The 27,579-nt window shown below is 43.3% G+C and overlaps 1 protein-coding gene across 1 annotated transcript in view; it reads right to left on the reverse strand.

The window, feature by feature from the left end:
- LOC124802828 (centrosomal protein of 104 kDa) overlaps positions 1 to 27,579 on the reverse strand; it is a 455,266-nt gene that overhangs the window by 95,004 nt on the left and 332,683 nt on the right. Inside the window, exon 9 of the mRNA XM_047263836.1 lies at positions 4,932 to 5,052. Within this exon, the coding sequence (XP_047119792.1) occupies positions 4,932 to 5,052 (121 nt within the window). The remainder of the gene's footprint in view (positions 1 to 4,931; positions 5,053 to 27,579) is intronic.

Raw genomic sequence — 27,579 nt, forward strand, 5'->3', positions numbered from 1 at the left:
TCATGTTCCTCGAGGGAGGAAGAAAAAATTAACAAGTCGTCCAGGTACGCATATGCAAAGTCCAGTTTTCCAACCAGCGAGTCGATGAACCGTTGCCACGTCTGTGCAGCATTTTTAAGGCCGAATGGCATAAACAAATACTCGAACAACCCGAACGGGGTGATGATAGCAGTCTTTTCAACGTCCTCAGGTGCCATTGGCAGTTGGTGGTACGCCTTATGACAATCGACTACACTGAAAATTTGTGCCCCATGCAGCTGGGAAGCAAAGTCTTGAATATTTGGGACGGGATAATTATCTAAAATTGTTCTGGCGTTAAGCGCCCGATAGTCACCGCAGAGGCGGAAACTGTCATCTTTCTTAGGCACCAAATGAATGGGTGACGACCAACTACTAGAAGAAGGGCGGATAGTCTTATTATCTAAAAGTTCCTGAACAATAGCTTTGGCGTGTTTAAGTTTTTCCGGATTTAAACGCCTAGCCTTTGCACGTACCGGTGGGCCTTCTGTGGTATTTATTCTGTGGACAGTACCGTTATTGATCGCGAACACCGATGGGGATGCTGGACCAGCACCCGTTGCACTGTGACTAACCTGTAATGCACACGTGTGTGTGTCCAAGGCTGGCAGTTCAGCAGCAGTGGCAGTGATCCACTGGTAGTCCTTGTCGAAGAGCTCGGTGGGGTACCTGGTAGCGTCGCGGGTACAGCTTCCGTCCGGCAGTAGAAATGTCACGTGGCGTCGGCTGCAGGTGCGAGGAAGTGGTGCGGGGGTTGGGGGCGTGGCCGTGTGCGACAGCTGGGCGGTCTGCTTACGCGCGTCCGTGAGCTTGGCTTGCACGGCGGCGATGCATAAGCGGAGGGCCTCATTGCTGTCCCGAAGTTCGTCGTTGTGTGATCTAAGAGAAAGCACTGCAACAGCAGTTTCCGCTAGCTCACACAGCAGAATGGCGCTTTCGGATGAGAGGGGTAAGATATCTGCACCGGTGGTACGGTCTCCCGAGTTAAAGGTTAGTGTACCTCGTTGTAGGTCGGGTGACAGTGCGTGGGCTAAGAGAAAATCTACCCCAAGCACGGGTTCATCCACATCCGCGATAACGAAAGTCCACTGTAAGGGCGTATTAATGTCCTGCAGTTTAAGGCTTAAATTCGTTATTCCATGAGAGCGGATCAGGGAATTATTGGCGGCTCGAAGCGGGGGGCAAGGCTGAAGCTCGAATTTAATACCTGCGGACAAAGGTATCACACTAACCTCGGCCCCCGTGTCGACTAGAAATGAAAGGCAAGACACTGCATCTTTCACGTACAAGCGTCCTGGCGCGTGAGGAGAAGAAGTATTTAGTGATAGGCGTCTGTGCGGTTCAACGCGGCCCGTAGCGCCTGAATTGGGTCGCGTTATTAGTTTGGGAACGCGCATGGAGAACGACAGTTCTTAGCCGCGTCGCCAAAGCGGGAGTGGAAATAACACCAAGCGGGGCGGCGCGTGGCGTCGCCCGTCGTGCTGGTTGAGGTCGAAGAGGCAGTGGAGGGGGACTTGTTTGTAGTTCCCTCCGATGGTGACGCTGCAGTAGTGCTGGTAGGAGAGGAGTTACTGCGGCAGTTGCCAGGCGGCGTTGGCTCCGCGCACATGCGTGGAGCGAGTCGTGCGCACTCTGTACTGCAGGATGGGAACTGCCACGCAGGTGTGCCAACCCCTGAGGCCTGAGGGCACCCTGGGGGGGCATGCGGGGGGGGGGGGGCAGAATGTTGTAAACCTGGTCTGCGATCTTCAGTTTGGCATCTAGTGGGGCTGAAGTTACATGTAGAAGGTGAAGTTGAACTTGCGGGGGAAGTTTCAGCAACCAGATGGTCCAAAGTGTAATGTCCGGCATGTGATGCGTGTCAATCATAGCGCGGAGGTGACGCCAGAGTTGCAACGGGGACCTGGATCCCAGCGATTCCTGACTGATGAGGCGGATAGCTTCCTCTGTCGATGTGGATAGTCGCTCGAGGATGGTGCGTCGGGCGAACACATATTTGTCTGTAGCGGGGGGCGAAGCCACAATGTCGCAGATCAGATCCAGTTCGTCATGGAGGTGACACAGTAAGCATAGGAACTTCGAATTGTCGTCGGCGACGCCGTGTAGCTGCAGGACGTGGTCAACCAAGGTAAACCATGTGCGTGGGTGATCCTTGCGAAGGGGTGGTAGCTTCGGCCAACGGGTGGGAAAGTCTTGACATAAATGTTTATCAGAAACTGTCTCTCCCTGTCCATAGTTCTGCAACGTAATTGTCTCAGGTGCAGTAGCGGTGCACCAGCTTCCGCCACTGTCAGTGGCACGCGGCACGGTAGGCACGGCTGGCTCGACCTTGGTCGAGAAATCAACGAATCGAGCGGTCGACGGAGTAACGCTGACGGGCGTAGAATGGACCGGCGCGGTAGAATCGACCGTAGTCGACCGATGTGCGGCGAACGACGGAATACAGTTTCTGGGCCCCTCCCCTACAGGTGCATTAAAATAGTTAAAATCACCTAATGTTTGTGGAACACACGCGGCAGGAACGGCGTGTGCCGTCGGAAACACTCGTAAAGCGGACGCTGGTGGTGTAGGGGGGGTTGGTGCAAAATCCGGAGTTCCGGCAGAAATATGAACTCTCCTGTCTTGAGCGTCCGGCTCGATTTGTACAGTCACTGATTCGGGTGGAAAATTCACACTTGCACTTGGGAAACCTGTAAACATAGTCACTGGGGTTTGAGCACATTGTGTCGGCTGTTGAGCACTCGGAACACGTGGCTGTGGAATTGTATAAACACTGTCCTGTTGAGTACAGCTAATCGATGTGTTCGGAAACTGCGTAGAGCTATTGCGGACGCCCGGTGGATAATTGTAAAACCATGCCGAAGCGTCCGTTGGAACACTTAGTTGGCACGTGGTCGGTGTAGCAGGCGGCAAGCGCTCCATTGTGTACTGTTCGACGGTATAAGATTTCGTTGTAGCACTCGCGAACAAAATTCGGGGTCACCAGTATGGGTAAGCGTTGTAGGGTTGCCGAATCCAATGATGCACGCTACACCACATGTAATAAACAATATTTTTATTTCTCGTAAGCACACATATACAGTTGTTTACATTCTGAATTCTCGGTACACGTCCGTACACTTTCGCGCGCGACCACAGACTGGGGCAAAGAGCTTGCCAAAAACAAAGATATTAGCCGCGACTTGGTCGATAGTCGCCACATCCATATTATGTTTCAGATATTTGTATGGTGTGACACATGGTATGAGAAGTGTGAAGTCATCCATATGAGTACTAAAAGGAGTCTGCTAAATTTCTATCACATGATAAATCACACAAATTTGAAGGCTGTAAATTCAACTAAATATTTAGGGATTTCAATTACAAATAACTTAAATTGGAGCAATCACATAGATAATGTTGTGGGGAAACCAAACCAAAGACTGTGATTTATTGGCAGAACAATTAGGAAATGCAATAGGCCTGCTAAAGAGACTGCTTACACTACACCTGTCTGTCCTTTTCTCGAGTACTGCTGTTTGGCATGGGACATGCAAAAGATAAGACTGATGAAGGACATCAAAAAAGTCCAAAGAAGGGTAGCTCATCTTGTATCATCATAAAATAATGGAGAGAGTGACATGGACATGGTACACTAAATGAGGTGGGGATCATTACAACAAAGGTGATTTCTGTTGCACCAGGATCTTCTCATAAAATTTTAATCACCAACTTTCTCCTCAGTGCTTGAAAATATTTTGTTGGCACCCACCTTCAAAGGGAGAAATGATCTTCATAATAAAATAAGAGAAATTTGAGCATGCATGGAAAGATTTAAGTGTTTGTTTTTCCTGTGCACTGTTCTTTGAGAGTGAAACAGTATAGAAAAAGCTTGAAGGTGGATTGATGAACCGAATGCCAGGCACTTAATTGTGAATTGGAGAATAATCATATAGCTGTAGATGTATCCATGCCAAACCAGTCTTTGACTTATTCCTCTGCTCTCATCCCTAAGAAGGAACCTCTGGTTGTTAAAACTAGGCCTTCCTTGTGTGTTTTCCTCTGTATGTTTAAAACAACATCTCTGGGAGCTTTGTCTTTTGAGATATGTCCTGAATAGATAATGTTTTATTATGTGAATTCATTCTTTTTGCAGTTCCCATATACAATGTATGTTTCAAACATGAAGTGGAATCAGACAGAATTTATTATAATAAGTGTGGAAAATTATTTAAAAGATACAGTCAATATGAATGTAAACCAGATGACTAATGCTGCCGGCCTGGGTGGCTGAGCGGTTCTAGGCGCTACAGTCTGGAACCGCGCGACTGCTACGGTCGCAGGTTTGAATCCTGCCTTGGGCATGGATGTGTGTGATGTCCTTAGGTTAGTTAGGTTTAAGTAGTTCTAAGTTCTAGGGAACTGATGACCTTAGGAGTTAAGTCTCATAGTGCTCAGAGCCATTTGAACCATTTTTGACTAATGCCATAAGTATAATGTGATTTCTATATCCTTCCATGGAACACTTCCTTCTTCTAACAAAATGCAGAATGTACGTGTCTCTCATTTTTTCCGTGGGTGTGTTTTGCTTCCTTCTCTTCTTGTCTTACTTGCTTTTCACGCTCTGATTAAGTAATAATGAAAGTTCACAATTCGTCATCATTTTTGTTTTTTTGTTTTTTGTTTTTTCTTCCTCTTTGTATCTCTTTGTCCCTATTCCATTAGCTTCTCTTTTATTAATGAACCATGTTAAACATAGTGAGGTGAAATATAACCTAGTAAACAGAATCTGAAGTAGAAAACTTCATCAGCACCAAAAAGACTTTATTATATAGACATATCAATTAAAAATTTCCTTACAATTTCCACGCTATTTTTGCTTATGAAATCAAGAAAATTTAGACACTGATATTTGTGCAGATGTATATACATACCAATTCCAGTCCAAAGACTGTGATTGGAAGAGCAGCCTGTTTCTTTTCTCGTTCACTAATTTTTGACCTGGTTGATGTTTCATTTTCCACTTGGCACTCTCTCAGGCCGCTAGCATGGCAGCTGAAAAAAAAGTCTGAACTTAAAACTAAGTAGACTGAGAACACTCGTCATGGTTATAAAAACACTAAAATTAAATAAGCATTGAGATCGTATTATAATGAAGTAACAATTTGAATTAACTGAGAAGTAATTCATATAATTATAAGTAAGAGTATTTCAGCATTAGTCATACTTTATTGTTAGTATACTTTACAGAAGATGCCTGTAGTGGCAGGTTCTGCTTATTAATACCATCCACAAAGTAAATTCTGTTTGGTTATATAAAACAAATGGGTACAGATACAGAAAAAGTATTTATTGTACAAAAATCTACAACTGTTAAACTACTTTTCTACATGACTTCCGGAATTTTGTAGGCACTTGTCATAGCATGGCACAAGTTTTTGTATGCCTTCTTCATAGAAGGTTGCCGCCTGTTCATTCAACCATGTGGTAACAAGTTCTTTCAGCTCGTCATCATCGTTGAAGCGTTGACCACCAAGGACAAATTTTAGGCGTAAGAAGAGAAGGAAGTTGCTAGGAGTGAGGTCTGGGCTGTACGGAGGATGATCAAACGTGTCCCAGTGAAATTCCCGTAAGAGTTGTTTGGTCATATTTGCCGTGTGTGCTCAGGCATTATTGTGGAAAAAACAACACCTTTTGACAGTAATCCTCGGCGCTTGTTCTGTATTGTGCGGTGCAATTTCTTAATGGTTTCACAGTAACCATGTGCATTGATTGTTTGGCCTTGTGATAAGAAATCAATCAGCAAAATGCCTTTTCTGTCCCAAAAAATGGTGCACATGACTTTTCGAGGTGTCAAGATTTGCTTAGTCTTAACCTTAATTTGGGATGAAGTGTGCCTCCATTCCACTGATTGCCGTTTTGTTTCATGGGTGTCATATGATACCCAAGTTTCATCCCCCGTGACCTTCTGAGGAAGAAAACCATCACCTTCTTCATTGTAGTGTGTCAAAAACTGAAGTGCACTGCCCATCTGTTGTTCAGTAAGAATTTTGGGTACCTAATGTGAGCAAAGTTTTCAAAATTTCAGTTTTTCAGTAACAATTTCATGAATTAGTGATGGTGAGATTTGCGGAACTTCCATAGCAAGGGCACTAAGTGTAAACTTATGGTTGCGCTTAATCTTTTCTTCAATTGTGTGAACCAGTTCATCAGTAACCACAGATTCATTGTGCACTTGATCATGTCCTTCATTGAACAGTCTGACCTATCTTCTAGCCATTGAATCACTCATAACATTTTGTCCGTAAAACTCACAGATTTGCTGATGAATTTCCTTTGGTTTAACTTTCTTTGCATTTAGAAAACGAATCACAGATCTGATTTCACACATGGTGGCATTTTCAATTATGGCTGACATTATGAAGAAGCACTACAAAGCACATGTTGACAGCAGCAATCTGAAAATGGTGTACATGTCTTCTCCTTGAGTCAGAGTAACTGCCACACATGCTCGGAACTGTGATCATAGTGCTTCCACGATAGAAATAGAAACGGAACTTACTTTGTGGATGACCCTCATATATAACTTTAGTTATATTAACATCCAGATGGGTTGAAGGCTATGTGTATATTAATCCTCTGCAGGTAATGTGTCATTGTGTTGCCAGTACATTTCTGTAATTGTGTTGTTGATTCCACTGAGTAGAATCTTGGGGCACTGACAGCCCATCTCCTTTCCCCATCCCCCTGCCCTGTACCTGGAACTTCTTGAAAGAAATTTTTGCCATTTGACAGTAGATTTGGATTCATTTATGGAACCACATTTGCTGTCAGTACCTCATTGTCTTGACATCTGTCATAGTGTGTCACACATGTCTGCCTGCTGAGTTGCTGGGGGGAGGAAATCCACCTGAGCCTGTACATTTTTGGCCATAGATTTGGCAACACCTTTGGTACCAATGTATGCCACTTTAAGCTGATTGATGGATGCAACTTTATTTCCCTGTTTTACCCAGAGGATCAATCAACATCCTGTCACTCCATCCTTTGACCAAATAGGGGTCTTGATACAGTGGCTTCAAAGCCTTACATAGTGGGCCCAGGTACATAAAGTTCTGTTTCGTTGTGCCTAGGTCTGTGAAACTGAATAGCTCCTTTGTTGTGGTAATAGGTGAGTTTAAACCAAATTTCTTCCATCTTCTTATGGAGATTAACAATTTCTTTTAAAAATGAGAGTGGCTTATTTTCATTGATTTTTAGTGTGCTTTTTATGGTTTTATGGTAACAAAAGAGTCATATCACCCACCATTTTTAACAGTTAACATTCATTACTTTTCTTGAAAGAATGAAATTTTGCTATCTAAATTATGTGTATTTCATACATTATTTCACTGACTAATAAAAGTTGCCAACAGCCTTGCCATAGTGATACACCAGTTCCCATCAGATCAGCAAAGTTAAGCACTGTCAGGTTGGTCTAGCACTTGGATGGGTAACCATCCGGTCTGCTGAGTGCTGTTGGCAAACGGGGTGCACTCAGCCCTCGTGAAGCAAAGTGAGGAGCTACTTGATTGAGACGTTGTGGCTCCAGTCTCATAAACTGACATATGGTCAGGAGAGTGGTATGTTGACCACATGCCCCTCCACATCTGCATATAAGTATGCCTATAGGCTGAGGATGACACAGCGGCCGGTCAGTACAGTTGGGCCTTCCTAGCCTGTTAGGATGGAGTTTAGTTTTTTTTTAGTTTTTTTAATAGTATGAAGTTAAAATTTTGGTGTCAGGTTTTATATTTGTAAGTACTTATTATAATTACTATGACAAGCTCTTTCCTGCACAAGAATGTCATGGATCTGAAAAAAATCCTGTCACTATCTCCAGATATTAAGTTGGGACCAATGACACCATTTATGGGAGTCTTATCTAAAGATGGTCCTCAAGATTCACTTTTTGAACAATCGCCTTTATTTTTTGCTTGAAAATTGGATGATGGCAGTGAGGAAAAAGGTGATTACTTCCATCAAGACTTCAGATGGCATCAGGGTCACTGCAATACCAATAAGCTGGGAGACTACTGTTTGTCACTTCACCAAGACCGACAATGAACAACTGATCAGAGAGAAGACTATATATTAGATGATAAAAAGAAGAAAATAAACATTAGTTCTAATGGGAAAAATTAAATTATTTTCCATTCTAACTACATGCATTTTACCAATTTGCAGCAACACTAACCATGATATAGGAGAGAGAGAGAGAGAGAGAGAGAGAGAGAGAGAGAGAGAGAGAGAGAGAGAGGGAGAGAGAGAAAGTTGTGAGATACAACTATGGCACCTGTGTAATGAACATTGATGTTGTGTAGGTAGGCGTGAAAGACAGAAGGAATAACTCACTTGACAACTGCAGCGACCCATCATATATGAACTCTGTCAAAGGCACTTAACGGTCCTCCTAAAGCATACTGTGCAATCTCAGCATGCTAGCAGGAGGAAGGAAGATTAGAGTTTAATGTCCTGTTAATGATGAAATAATTAGATACAGGGTACAAGCTCAGACTGGGAAGGCTATCAGCTGCACTCTTTCAAAGGAACCATTGTGGCCTGTCTCTAAAATGATTTAGGGAAATCGCTAAAAATTTAAATCTGGATGACTGCTCGGAGATTAGAACCAGTTTCCTCCTGAATACAAATTCATTGTCTTACCATTGTGCTATCTTGTTTGTTTGTAGCAGGACACGCTCATTGTAAAGACACTTCAGCTATCACGACATTAGCAATAAATTTTCAGAGTGTTTGGAATAAAGTTCCTGAATTTACTGCCCTCTAGGAAGCGTGTGGCGTGCAAATTATTCTCGGGACTGAGACCTGGCTGAACCCTGAGATAGAAAGTTCTGAAATATTTAGTGAGGATTGGAATGTGTATCAGAAAGACAGATTAGACACCATAGGAGGTGGTGTCTTCATTGCAGTTGACAAAAATATTGTGTCTACTGAGGTCGAAGTAGAGTGTGATTGCGAAGTTATCTGGACACATTTAACAGGGCTAGGGGAAATAAAGTTAATTGTTGGGTGTTGTTACTGGCCACCAGGTTCCACCATGGCAGTTCTAGAATCATTCAAAGGGAGTCTACATTCTGAATCACAGAAGTACCCGGATCATGCTATATTAGTCGGAGGCAACTTCAACCTACCTAGTATAGACTGGGATGTCTATGGATTCATTACAGGTGGTACAGACAAGCCGTCGAGTGAATTACTTTTGAACACATTATCCGAAAACTGTCTTGAGCAACTAAATCGACAGCCAACGGGTAATGGAAATATTTTAGATCTGGTACCCACGAACAGACCAGACGTCATAGACGGTGTCAGTGTTGAGACAAGGATTAGTGATCATGATGTTGTCATTACGACTATGGTTAAAAGTCGGTCAAGAAGGCTAGGAGAGTATTCTTACTAGAAAGAGCAGATAAGCAGTTGTTAGCATCCCACTTAGTAACTGAATCGACTTCATTTACTTCCAGTATGATGGACATGGAAAAATTATGGGCAAATTTTAAACACATTGTAAATCATGCATTGGAGAAGTATGCGCTGAAAAAGTGGGTTACGGACGGAAAAGACCCACCGTGGTTTAACAGCGCAATTCGGAGAATGCTCAGGAAGCAAAGACAGTTGCACTTGCGGTACAAGAAAGATTGGGAGAATGAGGACAGGCAAAATTTAGTAGAGATTTGTGCTGCTGTAAAAAGAGTGATGTGTGAGGCATACAACCACTACCACTGTCATACCTTAGCAAAAGATCTTGCTGAAAACCCAAGGAAATTCTGGTTTTACGTAAAATCAGTAAGCGGGTTGAACGCTTCCATCCATTCACTCACTGATTAGTCTGGCCTGGCAATGGAAGACAGCAAAACGAAAGCTGAAATTTTAAATTTAGCATTTGAGAAATCTTTCATGCAGGAGGATCGTACAAACATACCGCCGTTTGAGTCTCGTACAGATTACCGTATGGAGGACATAGGGATAGACATCCCTGGGGTTGTGAAGCAGCTGAATGAGTTGAAAATAAATAAATTTCCAGGTCCTGATGGGATTCCAATTCGGTTTTACAGAGAGTACTCTACTGCATTGGCTCCTTACTTAGCTTGCATTTATCGCGAATCTCTTGCCCAACTAAAGTCCTGAGTGACTGGAAAAAAGAACAGTTGATGCCTGTATATAAGAATGGTAGAAGGATGGATCTTCAACATTACAGACCAATATCCTTAACACCGGTTTGTTGCAGTATTCTTGAACATATTCTCAGTTTGAATATAATGAATTTCCTTGAGACAGAGAAGTTGCTGTCCATGCATCTGCACTGCTTTAGAAAGCATCGCTCCTGCGAAATGCAACTTGCCCTTTTTTCACATGATATCTTGTGAACCATGGATGAAGGGTATCAGAAGGATGCCATATTACTTGACTTCTGGAAAGCGTTTGACTCGGTGCCCCACTGCAGACGCCTAACTAAGCTACGAGCATATGGGATTGGTTCCCAAATATGTGGGTGGCTTGAAGACTTCTTAAGTAATAGAACCCAGTACATTGTCCTCGATGGTGAGTGTTCATCGGAGGTGAGGTTATAATCTGGAGTGCCCCAGGGAGGTGTGGTAGGTCTGCTGTTGTTTTCTATCTACATAAATGATCTTTTGGATATAGTGGATAGCAATGTGCGGCTGTTTGCTGATGATGCTGTGGTGTACAGGAAGGTGTCATCGTTAAGTGAGTGTAGGAGGATACAAAATTACTTGGACAGGATTTGTGATTGGTGTAAAGAATGGCAGCTAACTCTAAATATAGATAAATGTAAATTAATGTAGATGAATAGGAAAAAGAATCCCATAATGTTTGAATACTCCATTAGTAGTGTAGTGCTTGACACAGTCATGTCGATTAAATATTTGGGCGTAACATTGCAGAACGATATGAAGTGGGACAAGCATGTAATGGCAGTTGTGGGGAAGGTGGATAGTCATCTTTGGTTCATTGGTAGAATTTTGGGAAGATGTGGTTCATCTGTAAAGGAGGCCGCTTATAAAACACTAATACAACCTATTCTTGAGTATTGCTCGAGTGTTTGGGATCCCTATCAGGTTGGATTGAGGGAGGACATAGAAGCAATTCAGAGGCGGGCTGCTAGATTTGTTACTGGTAGGTTTGATCATCATGCGAGTGTTACAGAAATGCTTCAGGAAGTCGGATGGGAGTCTCTGGAGGAGAGAAGGAGTTCTTTTCGTGAATTGCTACTAAGGAAATTTAGAGAACCAGCATCTGAGGCTGACTGCAGTACAATTTTACTGCCGCCAACATATATTTCGCGGAAAGACCACAAAGATAAGATGAGAGAGATTAGGGCTCGTACAGAGGCATATAGGCAGTCATTTTTCCCTCGTTCTGTTTGGGAGTGGAACAGGGAGAGAAGATGCTAGTTGTGGTACGAGGTACCCCCTGCCACGCACCGTATGGTGGATTGCGGAGCAACTGATGAAGAAGTGAAGAAGAAGTGTGTTCACGTAAAACTTGGTCGTGAGTAACATGATTGCGACTTCCAGTGAATGGGGAAGGCTTTCAACCATGTCATTAGAAGCTATATGATATGTTGTTATTCTCATGCATGGAATACTACTGTTTCCCATCAGCGATCTTAATTAGTTTTCACTTGTTCCAGGCAGCTAAAGTGTGCTGTCCAACTGAAAGTATGGGCTACTCTCTCCATTGTTTGAAATCCCAGTGGTAAAATTTCTGGTCACCCCTTGAATCATTTGTTTCCTGTAAAGCAGTAGTAGAAGTTGTTAGAAGCAGGTAGCTGGCCAATTATATTCACATTGCAGTTATGCTAGACTTGTGTCAGGATAATAAAGGTTTTGAGTGTAACAATTGTTTTCAATTCCACTGATGTATTGCATGTTGGTTGCAAGCTGAGTAATAAAATTGTAATGATTGTGTTGAATGCTGTGTTGTTTGAAGAGGGCCACTGCAAAGACCATTGAAATGCCTGCTTTAATAATGGATTTAGTGTCAAAGCGATGGGGCCTAATGTCCAAAAGGAATTTATTCAAATGGAATCTCATGGTGGAAGCCTTTGCACTTAAATCAGTGTGCAGTTGCTCCAGAGTTCTGTAAATAGAAGTGTCAGCAGTCAGCACTGTGTGGATATGATGAAGTGTGACCTTCGACCATAAATCTGGAGTTTTTATGGCCTTCTAGTTAGCCATCAGTGAGTGAAACAATCTGTGTACGGTTTGTCTACTTCAAATGGATGATATTGTGGTCAACTTAAGGCCACAACAATGTAAAAAAGTCAAAAAGAAACAACAAGAACTTAGAAAACTCTCTCTCTCCAGTGACAACTCCAGATTGGGCAAAGATGAGAGTGTCATGGAAAATGATGTATAGAATTCCACTTCATCCTCAACAGTGGAGGCATTAATGCTGTTACTACTAAAGCTTCTACTCTATAGATGAACATGTTAACAGGGCCAGTTAGACCAGCCCAAGTAAAAATGCCTGTTAGATTTTAGTTTTGACAGCACTTGGTCACAACAGTCAAGATTAGGTATTTTGTTTATGATAAATTAATTTAAAGTGTGTAACTATGTTTCATTATGACAATGTATTAATTCTGTAAATATTAGCAGTTCCAATTTACTGTAATATATTCATCTATTTCGGCGATCTGACAAATGACCAGGTTACTGAGTACTGTATTCAATTTTTTTACATTTTTTATGTTATACTTTCTGATATGTTCCACACCCATTGGAATCATCTCATTTTTGGGTCTATCGAATGAAATCTAAATCTAATCAATGAATTACTGCTTGCTGTAAATGTGCAATGTGTGATTAGCACTTGCTGAATGCCATAAATGTAGCAACAAAAATAACAAATGTAGTATGGATCCATTGTAGCACAATAATATAGTAAACAGGAATAATTATTCAATATTGCGGAGCAGATTTGATTCAGGATACGCGTGAACTTACAAAGCCCATGATGTATGTTACACCTTATATGTGACACCATAGTCAAGGATTTTCAAGGAACAATCTAAATGTATTCCAGAAGCCATGATGCAGTGCATGGCCAAGTTTATTTCATATCAGTACCACCAAGTTTGTCTCAAATCAAATCAAATTTTTACTATCCCATAACATGCCTCACATAATCAAAGATTGTGACATAGGTGGCTTGTCAATTTTAAGACTGACATACAGGCTAATAAACTAATGTAAGGTGACAATACATATGTATTACTTTACAAAGTTAGCACTTAAAAAAAAAAATCTGTGGTTATAATATACTATGGTGTTACTTTTTAGAGAGATACTATATTACATGGTCATCATTCAAGAAACCTTCTACACTACAGTATCATTTACTTTTAAAACAGTTTTTCATGCCTCCTTCAGTATTTTATAGATCTGGATCACTTTTCTCCTAACAGATTTTATTTACAAATTTCGTGCCCATGTAGTGTGGAGTTTTTTCATACAGGCTGAGTCTATGGATAGGTAGCATGTAACGTACCCTACGCCTAGTCTCATATTGATGCAGGAAGCAGTTATTCTCAAAAAGTTGTGGGTTTTTGCAAAGTTTTATTTCAAATTGTAATTTTTTACCCATGCCTTCACTTCCCCAAGTGTCTGCTCAATACGGCTGATTAGTCTTCATTGGTTTTACAGCAGACTATTGCTGTTGAATCATCTGCACCATGGATGGCATCTGACTCAACCTGAAATGGCATATCATTGATGTAACACAAAAATAATAGTGGCCCTAATATTGAGCCTTGTGGGACACCTAATTGTATGTGTTTCCAGCCAAAAAGGAATTTCTTGCCACTAAAATAAGTACTCTTTGTTTTCTATTTGGCAAGTATAAAATGACGTACAATTAAGAAATTTTTCTTGAAAACCATAGCTAGTCAATTTTTGAAGCTGATCATGGTTTAAAGCGTCAAAGGCTTTGGTAAGACTGCAAAAGATGCCTGATACACACATTCTATTATCAAGACAATTGCTAACTTTTGTGACCAATTAATTTATCGCATGGGTTGTGCTGCAGCCTTTCCTGAAACTGTACTGATTATGTAAAATAATATAGTGGGAACCCCCTGCGGGTTCAGGGGTTAGAATAGGCCCGCGGTATTCCTGCCTGTCGTAAGAGGCGACTAAAAGGAGTCTCACATGGTTCGGCCTTATGTGATGGTCCCCTGTTGGGTTTGACCTCCATCTTTCTAAATTATTCCGAAGAGCGAGCCAATTGGGGAAGGGTGCCTTACATGGTGCACTGTATCCGTCGTGCATTGAGACCTTTAGCCGGCTTTTTTGTCATTGCAATGGTGTCCCGCTCGTTTTCCATCTCTTGGGCGGGGATACGTCCCTGGGTGCGATTACCATGCTGCACTCTGCGGTGTTGCTTTTAACTGCGACGACGACCTTGGACATTTTTGCACCTAAGATCCAGCACGGTAGCCAGTCCATTGTGGTGGGGCCACCATGTACCCTGTTGGTTGTAGCCCCCTGACAACACAGGGATCGCTCTACCGATGCCTGCGCCGTTAACTCCCCACGTATGCCAAGGAGTAGATGCCCATCTCCCTGGGGCATCAGGACTCCCGGCAATGGCCATCCTGCCAGGTGGCTATTGCTGCAGCTGGGTTGCGCCCGTGGGGAGGGCCCTTGGTCGGAGTAGGTGGCATCAGGGCGGATGACCCGCAATGAAGCGTGGTACATCATCTCTCGCTGGCGGCCAGCCACCAGCAGTCTCTAAGCGTCCGAGGGCTCATTTTAAAGCTAACGTTTATGACCCCAAATCGTTCCCCTCCCTGGCCACACCATGGGAGGAATGAAAGGCAATGAATGACAGTGACGTGTATTCGCCCAGGTATCTTGTCTGTACAAGAGCTGATGGTGACTCGTTTCTATCCGTGAAGCCTCAGTTCTTTGTACAGCATTTAGAGGACAAGTTTGGGGAGGTGGAGGGTGGAGGGCTTGTCCAAAATGCACTCTGGGTCAGTTTTGATAAAAACGGCATCCTCTGCCCAGTCACGCAGGTTACTTGCTTGTGACAAGTTGGGGGATGTTAACGTTACCATCACCCCAAATAAGAGTTTAAATATGGTCCAGGATATTATTTTCCATCGGGACCTACTTTTGCAGTCTGATGACGAGCTGCGCGCCAATTTAGAGCGCCGTGGTGTACATTTCGTCCGGCGCGTTCATCAGGGTCCGAGGGACAATCAGGTAGCTACCGGTGCCTTCATCTTGGCCTTCGAGGGTGATACATTACCAGAGAAGGTCAAGGTGATGGTCTACCGATGTGACGTCACACCCTATATCCCTCCCCCGATGCGGTGCTTTAAGTGCTGGAAGTTCGGTCACATGTCCTCTCGCTGTACTTCTAGCCTCACCTGTCGAGATTGTGGACGCCCATCTCATCCCGATACTCCATGTGCCCCGCCTCCCATCTGTGTCAACTGCGGGGAGCACCATTCACCTTGCTCGCTGCAGAATCTTCCAGAGAGAACGCAAAATCATGAAATATAAGACCCTGGACCGACTGACCTACACTGAGGCTAAGCGGAAATTTGAACTGCTACATCCCGTGTGCATGATGTCATCTTATGCCTCCACTGTCACTCCTGCTCCAGCTCCTGCAGCTGCAAGTCATACTGTCAGCTCTCAGAGTCAGAGGACCTCACCTGCCCCCTTGACGATGGGGGCCCCTTCTCTCGCTGTTGCTCCCACACCATCTACCTCGGGAGCAGCACCCACTAAACCACTGGGGACACCAGTCCCCACTTCTAAGCCGGAGAAGCGTAAGTCTTCTTTGGCTTCTCTCGCTCGGAAGGGATCCCTTGGGTCACTCCCTCCCCAGGTTCCTACCAGCGGCACAGCAGACACCAACCAGTGGCTGAAGACGCCGCAGGTCGCTGGTCGACGGGCTTCGCGATCCTCTTCAGTCCCGGAGACTGACTCCAATAACCCCTCTCAACAATGGCAACCAAAGGAACAGCGAGAGAAAACGACTTTGAAGACCCATAAGACCAAGACCCCTGCGGTGGCACTTACTCCACCGCTACCTAAAAGCTCTGCGTCTGACGATGAGGTGGAGATCCTTGCGTCCGCTGAGGACCTCGATCTCGCCGGTCCCCCAGACGCAATGGATAGCACTTCAATGGGTGCTCCATCGGAGGCAGCAGGTGACCCAGCGGCGTAATCTGCCTTCCCAGTCCCGTCACGCCTTTCTCCGCCATGGACAATACCATCCTCCAGTGGAACTGCAGCGGTTTCTTCCACCATCTAGCTGAGCTCCGCCAACTTATCAGCCTTCACCCTTTCTTCTGCATTGCTCTTCAGGGAACTTGGTTTCCAGCAATGTGAACCCCCGCCCTCCATGGCTATCGGGGTTATTATAAGAACTGGGCAGCATATGAAAGGGTGTCTGTCCCTCTCCACACACCTTTAGAGGCTGTCGCTGTTCGGGTGTGGACGCCACAGGCTGTTACCATCTGCAGTCTTTACCTTCCACTGGATGGTGATGTCTCGCAGCATGTCGTGGCTGCGCTGATAGCCCAATTGCCGCCACCTTTCTTGCTATTGGGCGACTTCAACGCCCATAACCCTCTGTGGGGTGGGTCAGTGGAAACAGGTCGAGGCGCCACCGTTGAGCATTTATTGTCGCAGCTCGATCTCTCGATTTTAAATGATGGTGCCTTCACACACTTCAGTGTGGCGCATGGCACATACTCTGCCATTGACCTTTCAATCTGTAGCCCTAGCCTCTTACCGTCTGTCCAATGGACCTGTGTGGTAGTGACCACTTTCCGATCTTTCTGTCACTACCACAGCATCACTCTTCTGAGCGCCCTAGCAGATGGGCTATGAATAAGGCTGACTGGGACTTGTTCTCCTCCACTGCCGCTGTTGAGCCTCTCTGTAATGATGACATTGATGCGGTGGTTCAATCAGTCACCACCGGCATCGTTACTGCCGCCGAATCTGCCATTCCCCATTCCTTTGGGTCCCCTCAGCGGCGGACTGTGCCTTGGTGGTCGCCAGAGATCGCTGCAGCGATTAAAGATCGCCGGCGTGCGCTACAGCGTCACAAGCGACATCCCTGCGTTGACCACCTGTTCGCCTTCAAACGGCTGCGTGCGTGGGCCCGCCTCCTTATCCGCCAAGGCAAGAAGGAGTGCTGGGAGTGGTATGTGTCCACCATTGGCCTCCATGTCCCTCCATCGCAGGTCTGGGCCAAGATTCGACGCGTCTACGGCTATCAGACCCCTGTCAGCATCCCTGCGCTCTCACTGAATGGAGCAGTTTGTACTGACTCCGATGTCATTGCAAACCGCTTAGCAGAACATTTTGCTATGAGTTCCGCTTCTGCGAATTACCCCCAGGCCTTCCACTCCATTAAAGAGCGGATGGAACGTCGGAGCCTTTCGTTTCACACCCACCACCCAGAATCTTACAATGCTCCATTCAGTGAGTGGGAATTTCGCAGTGCCCTAGCCGCTTGCCCTGATACCGCTCCTGGGCCAGATGGCATCCACTGTCAGATGCTGAAACACCTTTCATTGGACTGCCTGCGGCGCCTCCTCAACCTGTACAACCGTCTCTGGGTTGAGGGTGAGTTTCCGTGGCAATGGCGGGAGAGCATTGTCATCCCCGTTTTGAAACCGGGCAAGAGCCCTTTGGAGGTGGACAGCTACCACCCCATTAGCCTCACCAACGTTCTTTGTAAGCTTCTCGAACGGATGGTGAGCCGGCGCTTGAATTGGGTACTGGAGTCTCGGGGCCTTCTGGCTCCGTCTCAGGGTGGGTTCCGTAAAGGCCGCTCTGCCGCCGACAATCTGGTGAGCCTGGAGTTGGCCATCCATACTGCCTTTGCCCGCCGTCAGCACCTGGTCGCTGTCTTTTTCGACGTGCGGAAGGCGTATGATACGACATGGCGTCATCACATCCTTTCCACACTTCACGGATGGGGTCTTCGGGGCCCTCTGCCGATCTTTGTCAGAAATTTTCTGTCGTATCGTACCTTCCGCGTGCAAGTCGTGGCCTCATATAGTTCCTCCCACGTCCAGGAGACCAGTGTGCCACAGGGTTCTGTTTTAAGTGTCTGCCTGTTTTTAATAGCCATTAACGGGCTCGCTGCGGCCGTGGGAAATTCTGTCTCTGCTTCCCTGTATGCTGACAACTTCTGCCTTTACTACAGTTCTACTGGCATTGCAGCTGTTGAACGTCAGCTACAGGGCGCTATCCGCAAGGCGCAGTCTTGGGCTGTAGCTCATGGGTTCCAGTTTTCGGCAGCCAAGACCTGCGTTTTATGCATTTCTGCCGGCGACGTACTGTCCACCCGGAGCCGCGGCTTTATCTTGCCGGCGAACTTCTTTCAGTGGTGGAATCACACAGGTTTTTTGGGGTGGTTTTCGATGCCCGGTTGACTTGGCTGCCTCATATCCGGCAGCTTAAACAGGCGTGTTGGCGGCATCTAAACGCTCTGAGATGCTTGAGCCACACCCGCTGGGGCGCCGACCGATCTACCCTGTTGCGGCTCTACCGGGCGTTAATCCAGTCCCGTCTGGATTTTGGGAGCGTGGCTTATGGCTCAGCATCCCCATCTGCGTTGCGGGTGCTGGACCCCATTCTCCACAGTGGGATATGCCTTGCCACTGGTGCTTTCCACACCAGCCCTGTGGACAGCATACTAGTGGAGGCAGGTGTCCCTCCACTGCGGTTACGACACCAACAATTACTGGCTGCTTATGCTGCCCATGTTTTTAGCTTGCCTGGGAATCCAAATTACCGTGTCCTGTTCCCGCAGTCAGTCGTCCATCTGCCAGAACGTCGGCCCCGGTCGGGTTGTCCGATCACCGTACGCGTCAATGAGCTCCTCTCTGGGCTTGGGTTTTTCCCAGTTCCACCTCCTTTCCGGGCACCTCTGCACACGCCCCCATGGTGTGTGCCTTGCCCTTGCCTTCGGCTCGATTTGGCACAGGGCCCGAAGGACTCAGTCCCTCCGGTGGCCTTCAGATGTCACTTTTATTCCATCCTGGCCACGTATCAGGGCTCTGGAGTAGTTTACACTGACAGCTCGATGGTCGCTGGTCGAGTCGGTTATGCGCTAACTCTAGGGGACCATTCCGAACAACGTTCCTTGCCGGATGGCTGCAGCGTTTACACTGCTGAGCTAGTCACCATCTTTCGTGCCCTAGAGTATATCCGCTCCTGCTCAGGTGAGTCCTTCATTATCTGTAGCGATTCCCTGAGCGGTTTACGAGCTCTCGACCAGTGTTTCCCTCGTTCTCGTCTGGTGATGGCTATCCATGAGTCCCTGCATATTCTTGCGCGTTGCGGCCGCTCTGTGGTCTTCGTGTGGACCCCAGGCCATGTTGGGATACCTGGTAATGAGAATGTTGACCGCCTGGCGAAAGAGGCCACTAGTAAATCATCTCTGGAGATTGGCCTCCCGGAGACTGATTTGCGGGCAGTCTTATGCCGCGAAGTTCTTTCGGTTTGGGACACTGAATGGCGCAATCTGCCCACGCCCAATAAACTCCGTCCAATCAAGGCGACGATGACTGTGTGGTGGTCGTCCATTCGGGTCTCCCGCCAGGAGTCTGTTGTCCTCTGCCGGCTGCACATTGGCCACTTATTGCGCCGTGAGGACGCACCCCTATGTCACTGCGGCTCCGTTTTATCTGTGGTCCATATTTTATTGGAGTGTCCGCTTTTAGCTGTGCTCAGGCAGTCGTTCGCACTGCCTGACACGCTCCCTGCCCTTTTAACAGATGTGTCTGCTACGGCTGACTTAGTTTTACGTTTTATTCGGGCAGGGGTTTTTTATCATTTAATCTAAGTGTTTCTGTTATATCTTATTGTTTTGTGTGGATTCTGGCCTTTGGCCTCCGGTTTTAAACTGATTTTTTTAGTGTGTTTTAAGTGGTTGGCTTTTCCTTTTTTATTTCTATGGTCGGCCAACCACTGTCACACTCTGTGATTTTAGTTCGTTTTGTCTGGTCTTTGTCTCAGTTTCTCTTGTTCTGTGTCGTCTGTGCTCTATTTTGTTAATCGTTTTTATTCTCTGTGGGTGTTTTTAGTACTTGGAAAAAGGGACCGATGACCGTAGCAGTCTGGTCCCTTTAATCCCACAAACCAACCAACCAACCAATATAGTGGGATGAATTATAATTTTCTATCTGGTCATATGCAGCTCTTTCAAATATTTTTGAAAAAAAAAAGTGCTAACCATGAGATGTGCCTATGTTTCCTGTTTCGCCTTGTTTGCCTTTTCATAAATTGGCAGAACTGCAACATATTTTAACTCTGGAAAACATCCCTCTTTGCAAGACTAGTTGATTATGACGAAAAGTAGATGTGCAATACTATGAAGTACTGATTTTATTATTCTAGTGAGAACCTCATCCCAATCCACTGAATTTAAATTTTTCAAGGACATTACAATTTTAATGACATTAGAGCTTGAAGCAGGTGAAAATTTAAAACTCGAGCAATTTCTCTCTGCCATACTAGGAACTGTACTTGGTGATGAGCAGTCACCAATTTTGTTAAAACTAATGAAGGATTCACATATGGCACTGGGATCTGTAACTGTCCTACGATTCATCATTAGTTTAGATTGCATTTTCTCTCCATTTCGCTGCCAACCTCACTTCTTATATCAGATCAAACATCTTTGCATTTGTTTTTGCATTTAAAATGAATGTATAGTTTGCAGTACACTTTGCTAGTTTAACTACTTTGTCAAATTTTTTGTATATGCTTACATATTTAAGAAATTCAGGATTTCAATAATCTTTTGCTTGCATATGCCAATGGCCTTGCATCCAGTGACGCCTGTGGACTGAGGTTCGGGCGGAGTTTAGTTTTATTTTTTGCTTCCATATGCAATTTTTCTCTTCTTAATGCTAGACACACTAATTCCTTTTGTTACCCATGATCTACGTTTGTGAGACCTAGCCCATATTGTTACAAAAGTAAACATTCATTGAATATGCTCATGAATTTGGCTGAGAAGTTATTGTAATTGTCATCTGTTCAAGTGAGTTTGTTCACTGACCATATGGTGAGGCTTAGTTTTTTAATAAATATGTCCACATTTTCTTGGCTTTAGTTCCTACATTTATTTGTTGTGCCATTTAAATTTTATTTTAGATAATAATACAGATTCCATGCATTATTTTGTCAACAGATCGATCCAAGTGTTGCTCATGTGTTGTGAAACTAGCTTTTTCATAACTGTTGACGTCAAGAAGTCTTACATTTTTAAACTTTGAACACAAGTGTTTTATTTTTTCATTTGTTCATCAAATTCCACTATTTAGGCAAGAGCAGTTCACCAGATCAAACCTCATAGGTATGTTGTTGTTGTGGTCTTCAGTCCTGAGACTGGTTTGATGCAGCTCTCCATGCTACTCTACCCTGTGCAAGCTTCTTCATCTCCCAGTACTTACTGCATCCTACATCCTTCTGAATCTGTTTAGTGTATTCATCTCTTGGTCTCCATCTACGATTTTTACCCTCCACACTTCCCTCCAGTACTAAATTGGTGATCCCTTTGCCTCAGAATATGTCCTACCAACCGATCCCTTCTTCTGGTCAAGTTGTGCCACAAATTCCTCTTCTCCTCAATTCTATTCAATACCTCCTCAATAGTTATGTGATCTACCCATCTAATCTTCAGCATTCTTCTGTAGCACTACATTTCGAAAGTTTCTATTCTCTTCTTGTCTAAACTATTTATTGTCCATGTTTCACTTCCATATATGGCTACACTCCATACAAATACTTTCAGAAACGACTTCCTGACACTTAAATCTATACTCGATGCTAACAAATTTCTCTTCTTCAGAAACGCTTTCCTTGCCATTACCAGTCTACATTTTATTTCCTCTCTACTTCAACCATCATAGGTATATTCGTCACTATAATGTTTGTAGCCGATAGCAACTGCAAGATAATGACCAATTTTTGATCCTGCTATGAGAATAACACAGTCACTCTTAGTAGAAATGCCCCATTCTTTATCAACACTGCTAATAATGTTTTCGAACTTTGCTCCAGGCTTAACAAAAGCTGAGACACTCATGTTTTCTTTTGCAGTGTTTGATAAAAAGTTTGAAACATTGCGTGCATGGCTGTCTCTGAATATTTTGACTTTTATTCCATGATGAATTTGTTTTTGTGTTGCTGCAGACTTATTCTTTGCAGATTTCATATCAGTTTTTTATGGTCCATTTTTCCACGGGATTTTAAGCGCAGCAGTGATGTCTTCTACATCTTCAGAGGCAAGGTTTTTATTGGTTGCATAGTGAATATGTGTAGAATGTTTTTTCTTGTCTATTATTGTTAGACAGTCTTTTTTTAAGTTTTCCTTTCCTACCATTTTAGATGTAGCATATTTCTTGGTTAAATGGGAGCTAAAGGTTTTGAAACACTTATTTTCATTCACTTTTAAACTGTTCCCCAGTATTTTGCATCTGTGTTTTAAAGTAGCACATTTCATCTGTAATGCTTCAATATCACATTGCACATGTTTATTTACTGACTGCTTTTCTCTGATAATGTTTATATACTTTTTTCACGTTTCAGTACATAGGGATCACTTGGCTACGAGTAGACCACAGTTACCAGTTTTATGTTTATTTTGCATCAGTTTTCACGAAACCACCATTTACAACATTTCTTAACTTTCATCTCACATAACTTACAGTTACCACCACTTTTTAATTCACTTTTATCGGAGCAATTTACACCTACTAGTCTGGTCGGTGCCATCTTTACCGTTTAGACCTCTGTATTTTCATATGGCAGAAGGCAAAATGACTAGTGTCGATTTCTGATATCTAATTCTCATTACACTACCTATTAAAAACAATGAATACAGTTGAACTGTCACACATTTATCCTCAGATGATTTTCTGTGTTTACCTAATAGGTTATTCAGGCTTTTCTTCCAAAGGTTCATTGATGTTCTCTGTTGCACTTTCATACAGTCTGCACTGACCTATTATGATCTTAAAAATGTGTGTCTGATTCTGTTCAATGTTGCTGTCATGTTTACCTGATAAATAATGCAAACTCTGGAACAGCACTCCAGAACTGATCACTCCAGTGTCTTGCATACAATTTCCTTTACTGAAGAATCACACTTTTAAGAACCATTCCAACAAATTCAAGTCTTCTACCAGCTTTCCCTACTGATATTACTTGATCATTGTACTTCATCTTGCTGGTACCAAAAAACAAACATATGTACTGAATGGATTGACTTAAGATATTTGCTATACACACAAAGAGACAAAACTTCAACATGAAAAACAGACAGCTATGGTTCATACATTTGTAGACCGGTGGGTTAGTTCCAAAATTCAGAAGAAAGTGCTGCTTTAATGACAGCTAAAAGGTCTGTGAAAAACCGCCCAGACAGGTGTACACATTAACATGCTGCTTCCAGCACATGGGGAGGCAAGTCTGCTGGGATCAAATCTGCCTTGCGGATTAACAATGAGGCCTGGTGGGATGGCCAGCCTGAATGTCATATTTAGGCAGTCTCTCACATGTTGTTGTTGTGGTCTTCAGTACAGAGACTAGTTTGATGCAGCTCTCCATGCTACTCTATCCTGTGCAAGCTTCTTCATCACCAAGTACCTACTGCAACCTGTTGGGTGTATTTATCTCTTGGTCTTCCTCAATGATTTTTTACCCTCCACACTTCCCTCCAATACTCAATTGGTGACCCCTTGACGCCTCAGAACATGTCCTACCAACCAATCTCTTCTTCTAGTCGAGTTGTGCCAAAAATTCCTCTTCTCCCAAATTCTATTCAGTACCTCCTCATTAGTTACATGGTCTACCCATCTGATCTTCAGCATTCTTCTGTAGCACCACATTTAGAAAGCTTCTATTCTCTTCTTGTCTAAACTATTTATTGTCCATTTCACTTCCATGGCTACACTCCATACAAATACAAGTACTTTCAGAAAAGACTTCCTGACACTTAAATCTATACTCAGTGTTAACAAATTCATCTTTTTCGGAAACACTTTCCTTGCCATTGCCAATCTACATTTTATATCCTCTCTACTTTAACGATCATCAGTTATTTTGCTCCCTAAACAGCAAAACTCAGCTACTACTTTAAGTGTCTCATTTCCTAATCTAATTCCCTCAGCATCACCTGATTTAATTTGACTACATTCCATTTTACCCCTTTTTCCTTAGTCATGTTCATCTTATATCCTCCTTTCAAGACACTCATCCTCCTTTCAAGACATTCTCCATTCCGTTCAACTGCTGTTCCAGGTCCTTTACTCTCTCTTGACAGAATTACACAGTCATCAGCAAACCTCAAAGTTTTTATTTCTTCTCCATGGATTTTAATTCCCACTCCAAATTTTTATTTTGTTTCCTTTACTGCATACCTAATATGCAGATTGAATAATATCAGAGATAGGCTACAACCCTGTCTCACTCCCTTCCCACCCACTGCCTCCCTTTCATGCCCCTCGACTTTATAACTGTCATCTGGTTTCTGTACAAATTGTAAACAGCCTTTCGCTACCTGCATTTGATCCCTGCCACCTTCAGAATTTGAAAGAGAGTATTCCAGTCAAAATTGTCAAAAGCTTTCTCTAACTCTACAAATGTTAGAGATGTAGGTTTTGCTTTTCCTTAATCTATCTACTAAGATAAGTTGTAGGGTCAGTATCGCCTCACGTATTCCAACTGTTGTGACTCGCCGATCATTCAAAGTGCCGCCACGCAATTACGCACGTCCTCTACGTGCGGCGCTGTCTGCCAGCAATGCAACAGCTGCGCCACCTAAGCGGCCAGCCAGGAAGCGGCACTAGACTTGGACTCAGTGCTCATTCGAATGTTACCGTGTTCACATATATTGCTTGTCAACTTGCTCTGTGACTTATATGTGTTGTGTCGTTTTGAAATATATGTGTTCAACTTGACGTTATAACACCAACATTTCTACAGAATCTAAACTGATCTTCCCCAAGATCAGCTTATACCAGTTTTTCCATTCATCTGTAAAAGAATTTGTCTTAGTATTTTACAGCCGTGACTTATTAAACTTACAGTTTGGTAATTTTCACACCTGTTGACACCCGCTTTCTTTGGGATTGGAATTATTATATTCTTCTTGAAGTCTGAGAGTATTTCGCCTGTCTCGTACATCTTGCTCACCTGATGGTAGAGTTTGACAGGGGTGGCTCTCCCAAGGCTATCAGTAGTGCTAATGGCATGTTGTCTACTCCTGGGGCCTTGTTTCGACTCAGGTCTTTAAGTGCTCTGTCAAGTTCTTCACGCAGTATCATATCTCCCATTTCATCTTCATCTCCGTCCTCTTCCACTTCCATAATATTGGCCTCAAGTACATCACCCTTGTGTAGACCCCCTATACACTCCTTCCACCTTTCTGCTTTCCCTTCTTTGCTTAGAACTGGTTTTCCATCTGATCTCTTGATATTCATACAAGTGGTTCTCTTTTTCTTCACAGGTCTCCTGTAGGCAGTATCCATCTTACCCCTAGTGATATATGCCTCTACATCTTTACATTTAGATTAGATTAGATTAGATTAGATTTACTTTCATTCCAATTGATCCGTAGTGAGGAGGTCCTCCTGGATGTGGAACATGTCAGAAAAACAACAATACATGACAAATATTTACAACTAAAACAAATAAGCTAATGTACCATTCCACAGGTCCCAAGTGGAATGATCGTCATTTTTAATGAACACTAAGAGTCATTTTACAAATACTAATGCACTGAATTTAAAATAAAAAACGTTTTTTATTTATTTATAAGGTAATAAACATGTAATACAACTACTGTAATACTTATTTACAATGAACACATTACTGCACTGAAATGGTGCAGAAGTTAGATTATACTTACACACACACACACAAATTTTCAGTGAACACATTACTGCACTGAAATTGTGCAGAAGTTATGTTGTACTTATATACAAATCAGTTGGTTTTACTAAGAAATTCATCAATGGAGTAGAAGGAGTTGGCCACCAATAAATCCTTTAGGCTTCTCTTAAACTGAATTTCATTGGTTGTTAAGCTTTTTATGGCTGCTGGCAAGTTATTGAAAATGTGTGTTCCTGAATAATGCACACCTTTTTGTACAAGACTAAGTGACTTTAAATTCTTGTGAAGATTATTCTTATTTCTAGTATTGATTCCATGAATTGAGCTGTTGGTTTGAAAAAGTGATATATTTTTAATGACAAATTTCATTAAGGAATAAATATACTGGGAAGCTGTAGTTAGTATCCCTAGTTCCCTAAACAGGCTTCTGCAGGATGTTCTTGAGTTCACACCACATATAATTCTTACTGCACGTTTTTGTGCCCGGAAAACTTTAGCTTGGCTTGATGAATTACCCCAAAAAATAATCCCATATGACATTATGGAATGAAAGTAAGCATAGTATGCTAGCTTTTTCATTTTTATATCCCCTACGTCTGACAAAATTCGCATTGCAAACAGAGATTTGTTAAGACGCTTCAGCAGTTCTGTGGTGTGCTCCTCCCAATTGAATTTATTATCAAGCTGTAATCCCAAGAATTTAACACTGTCCACTTCTTCTATCTTCTTGTCATCATATGTTAGACATATACTCTTGGGACACCCCTTACAAGTTCTGAACTGCATGTAGTGTGTTTTTTCAAAGTTTAGTGACAAAGAATTGGCTAGGAACCAGTGATTAATGTCCACAAATATTTTATTGGCTGATCTTTCTAAGACTACACTTGATTTGCTATTTATTGCAATGTTTGTATCATCGGCAAACAAAACAAACTTGGCATCTGGTAATGTTACTGATGAAAGGTCATTGATATACACAAGAAAAAGTAAGGGCCCCAAAATGGAACCTTGTGGGACCCCACATGTAATTAGTTCCCAGTTGGATGATGCCTGATAGACATGTATCAAGCTCTTTCCTAATAACACCCTTTGTTTCCTGCCAGAGATATAAGATTTGAACCATTTTGCAGCATTTCCTGTTACACTATAATATTCTAGTTTACTTAAAAGGATATTGTGATTTACACAGTCAAATGCCTTTGATAGATCACAAAATATACCAGTTGCCTGCAATTTTTTGTCTAATGAATTAAGCACATTTTCACTGTAAGTGAAGATAGCCTTCTCAATATCAGAACCTTTTAGAAATCCAAACTGTGACTTTGACAGTATGTTATTTGAGATAAGATGGTTATAAAGACGACGGTACATTACTTTTTCGAAAATTTTTGAGAATGCTGGTAACAGTGAAATTGGACGGAAATTTGATGCTATTTCTTTATCTCCCTTCTTAAACAGTGGCTTAACTTCAGCATATTTCAGCCATTCAGGAAATATTCCACTGATAAACGACTGGTTACACAGATAGCTTAATATGTTACTTAGCTCAGAATCACATTCTTTAATTAACTTTGTTGATATTTCATCATACCCACTAGATGTTTTTGATTTT

Source organism: Schistocerca piceifrons, chromosome 6, assembly GCF_021461385.2.
Source record: "Schistocerca piceifrons isolate TAMUIC-IGC-003096 chromosome 6, iqSchPice1.1, whole genome shotgun sequence".
Lineage (NCBI taxonomy): Eukaryota > Metazoa > Arthropoda > Insecta > Orthoptera > Acrididae > Schistocerca > Schistocerca piceifrons.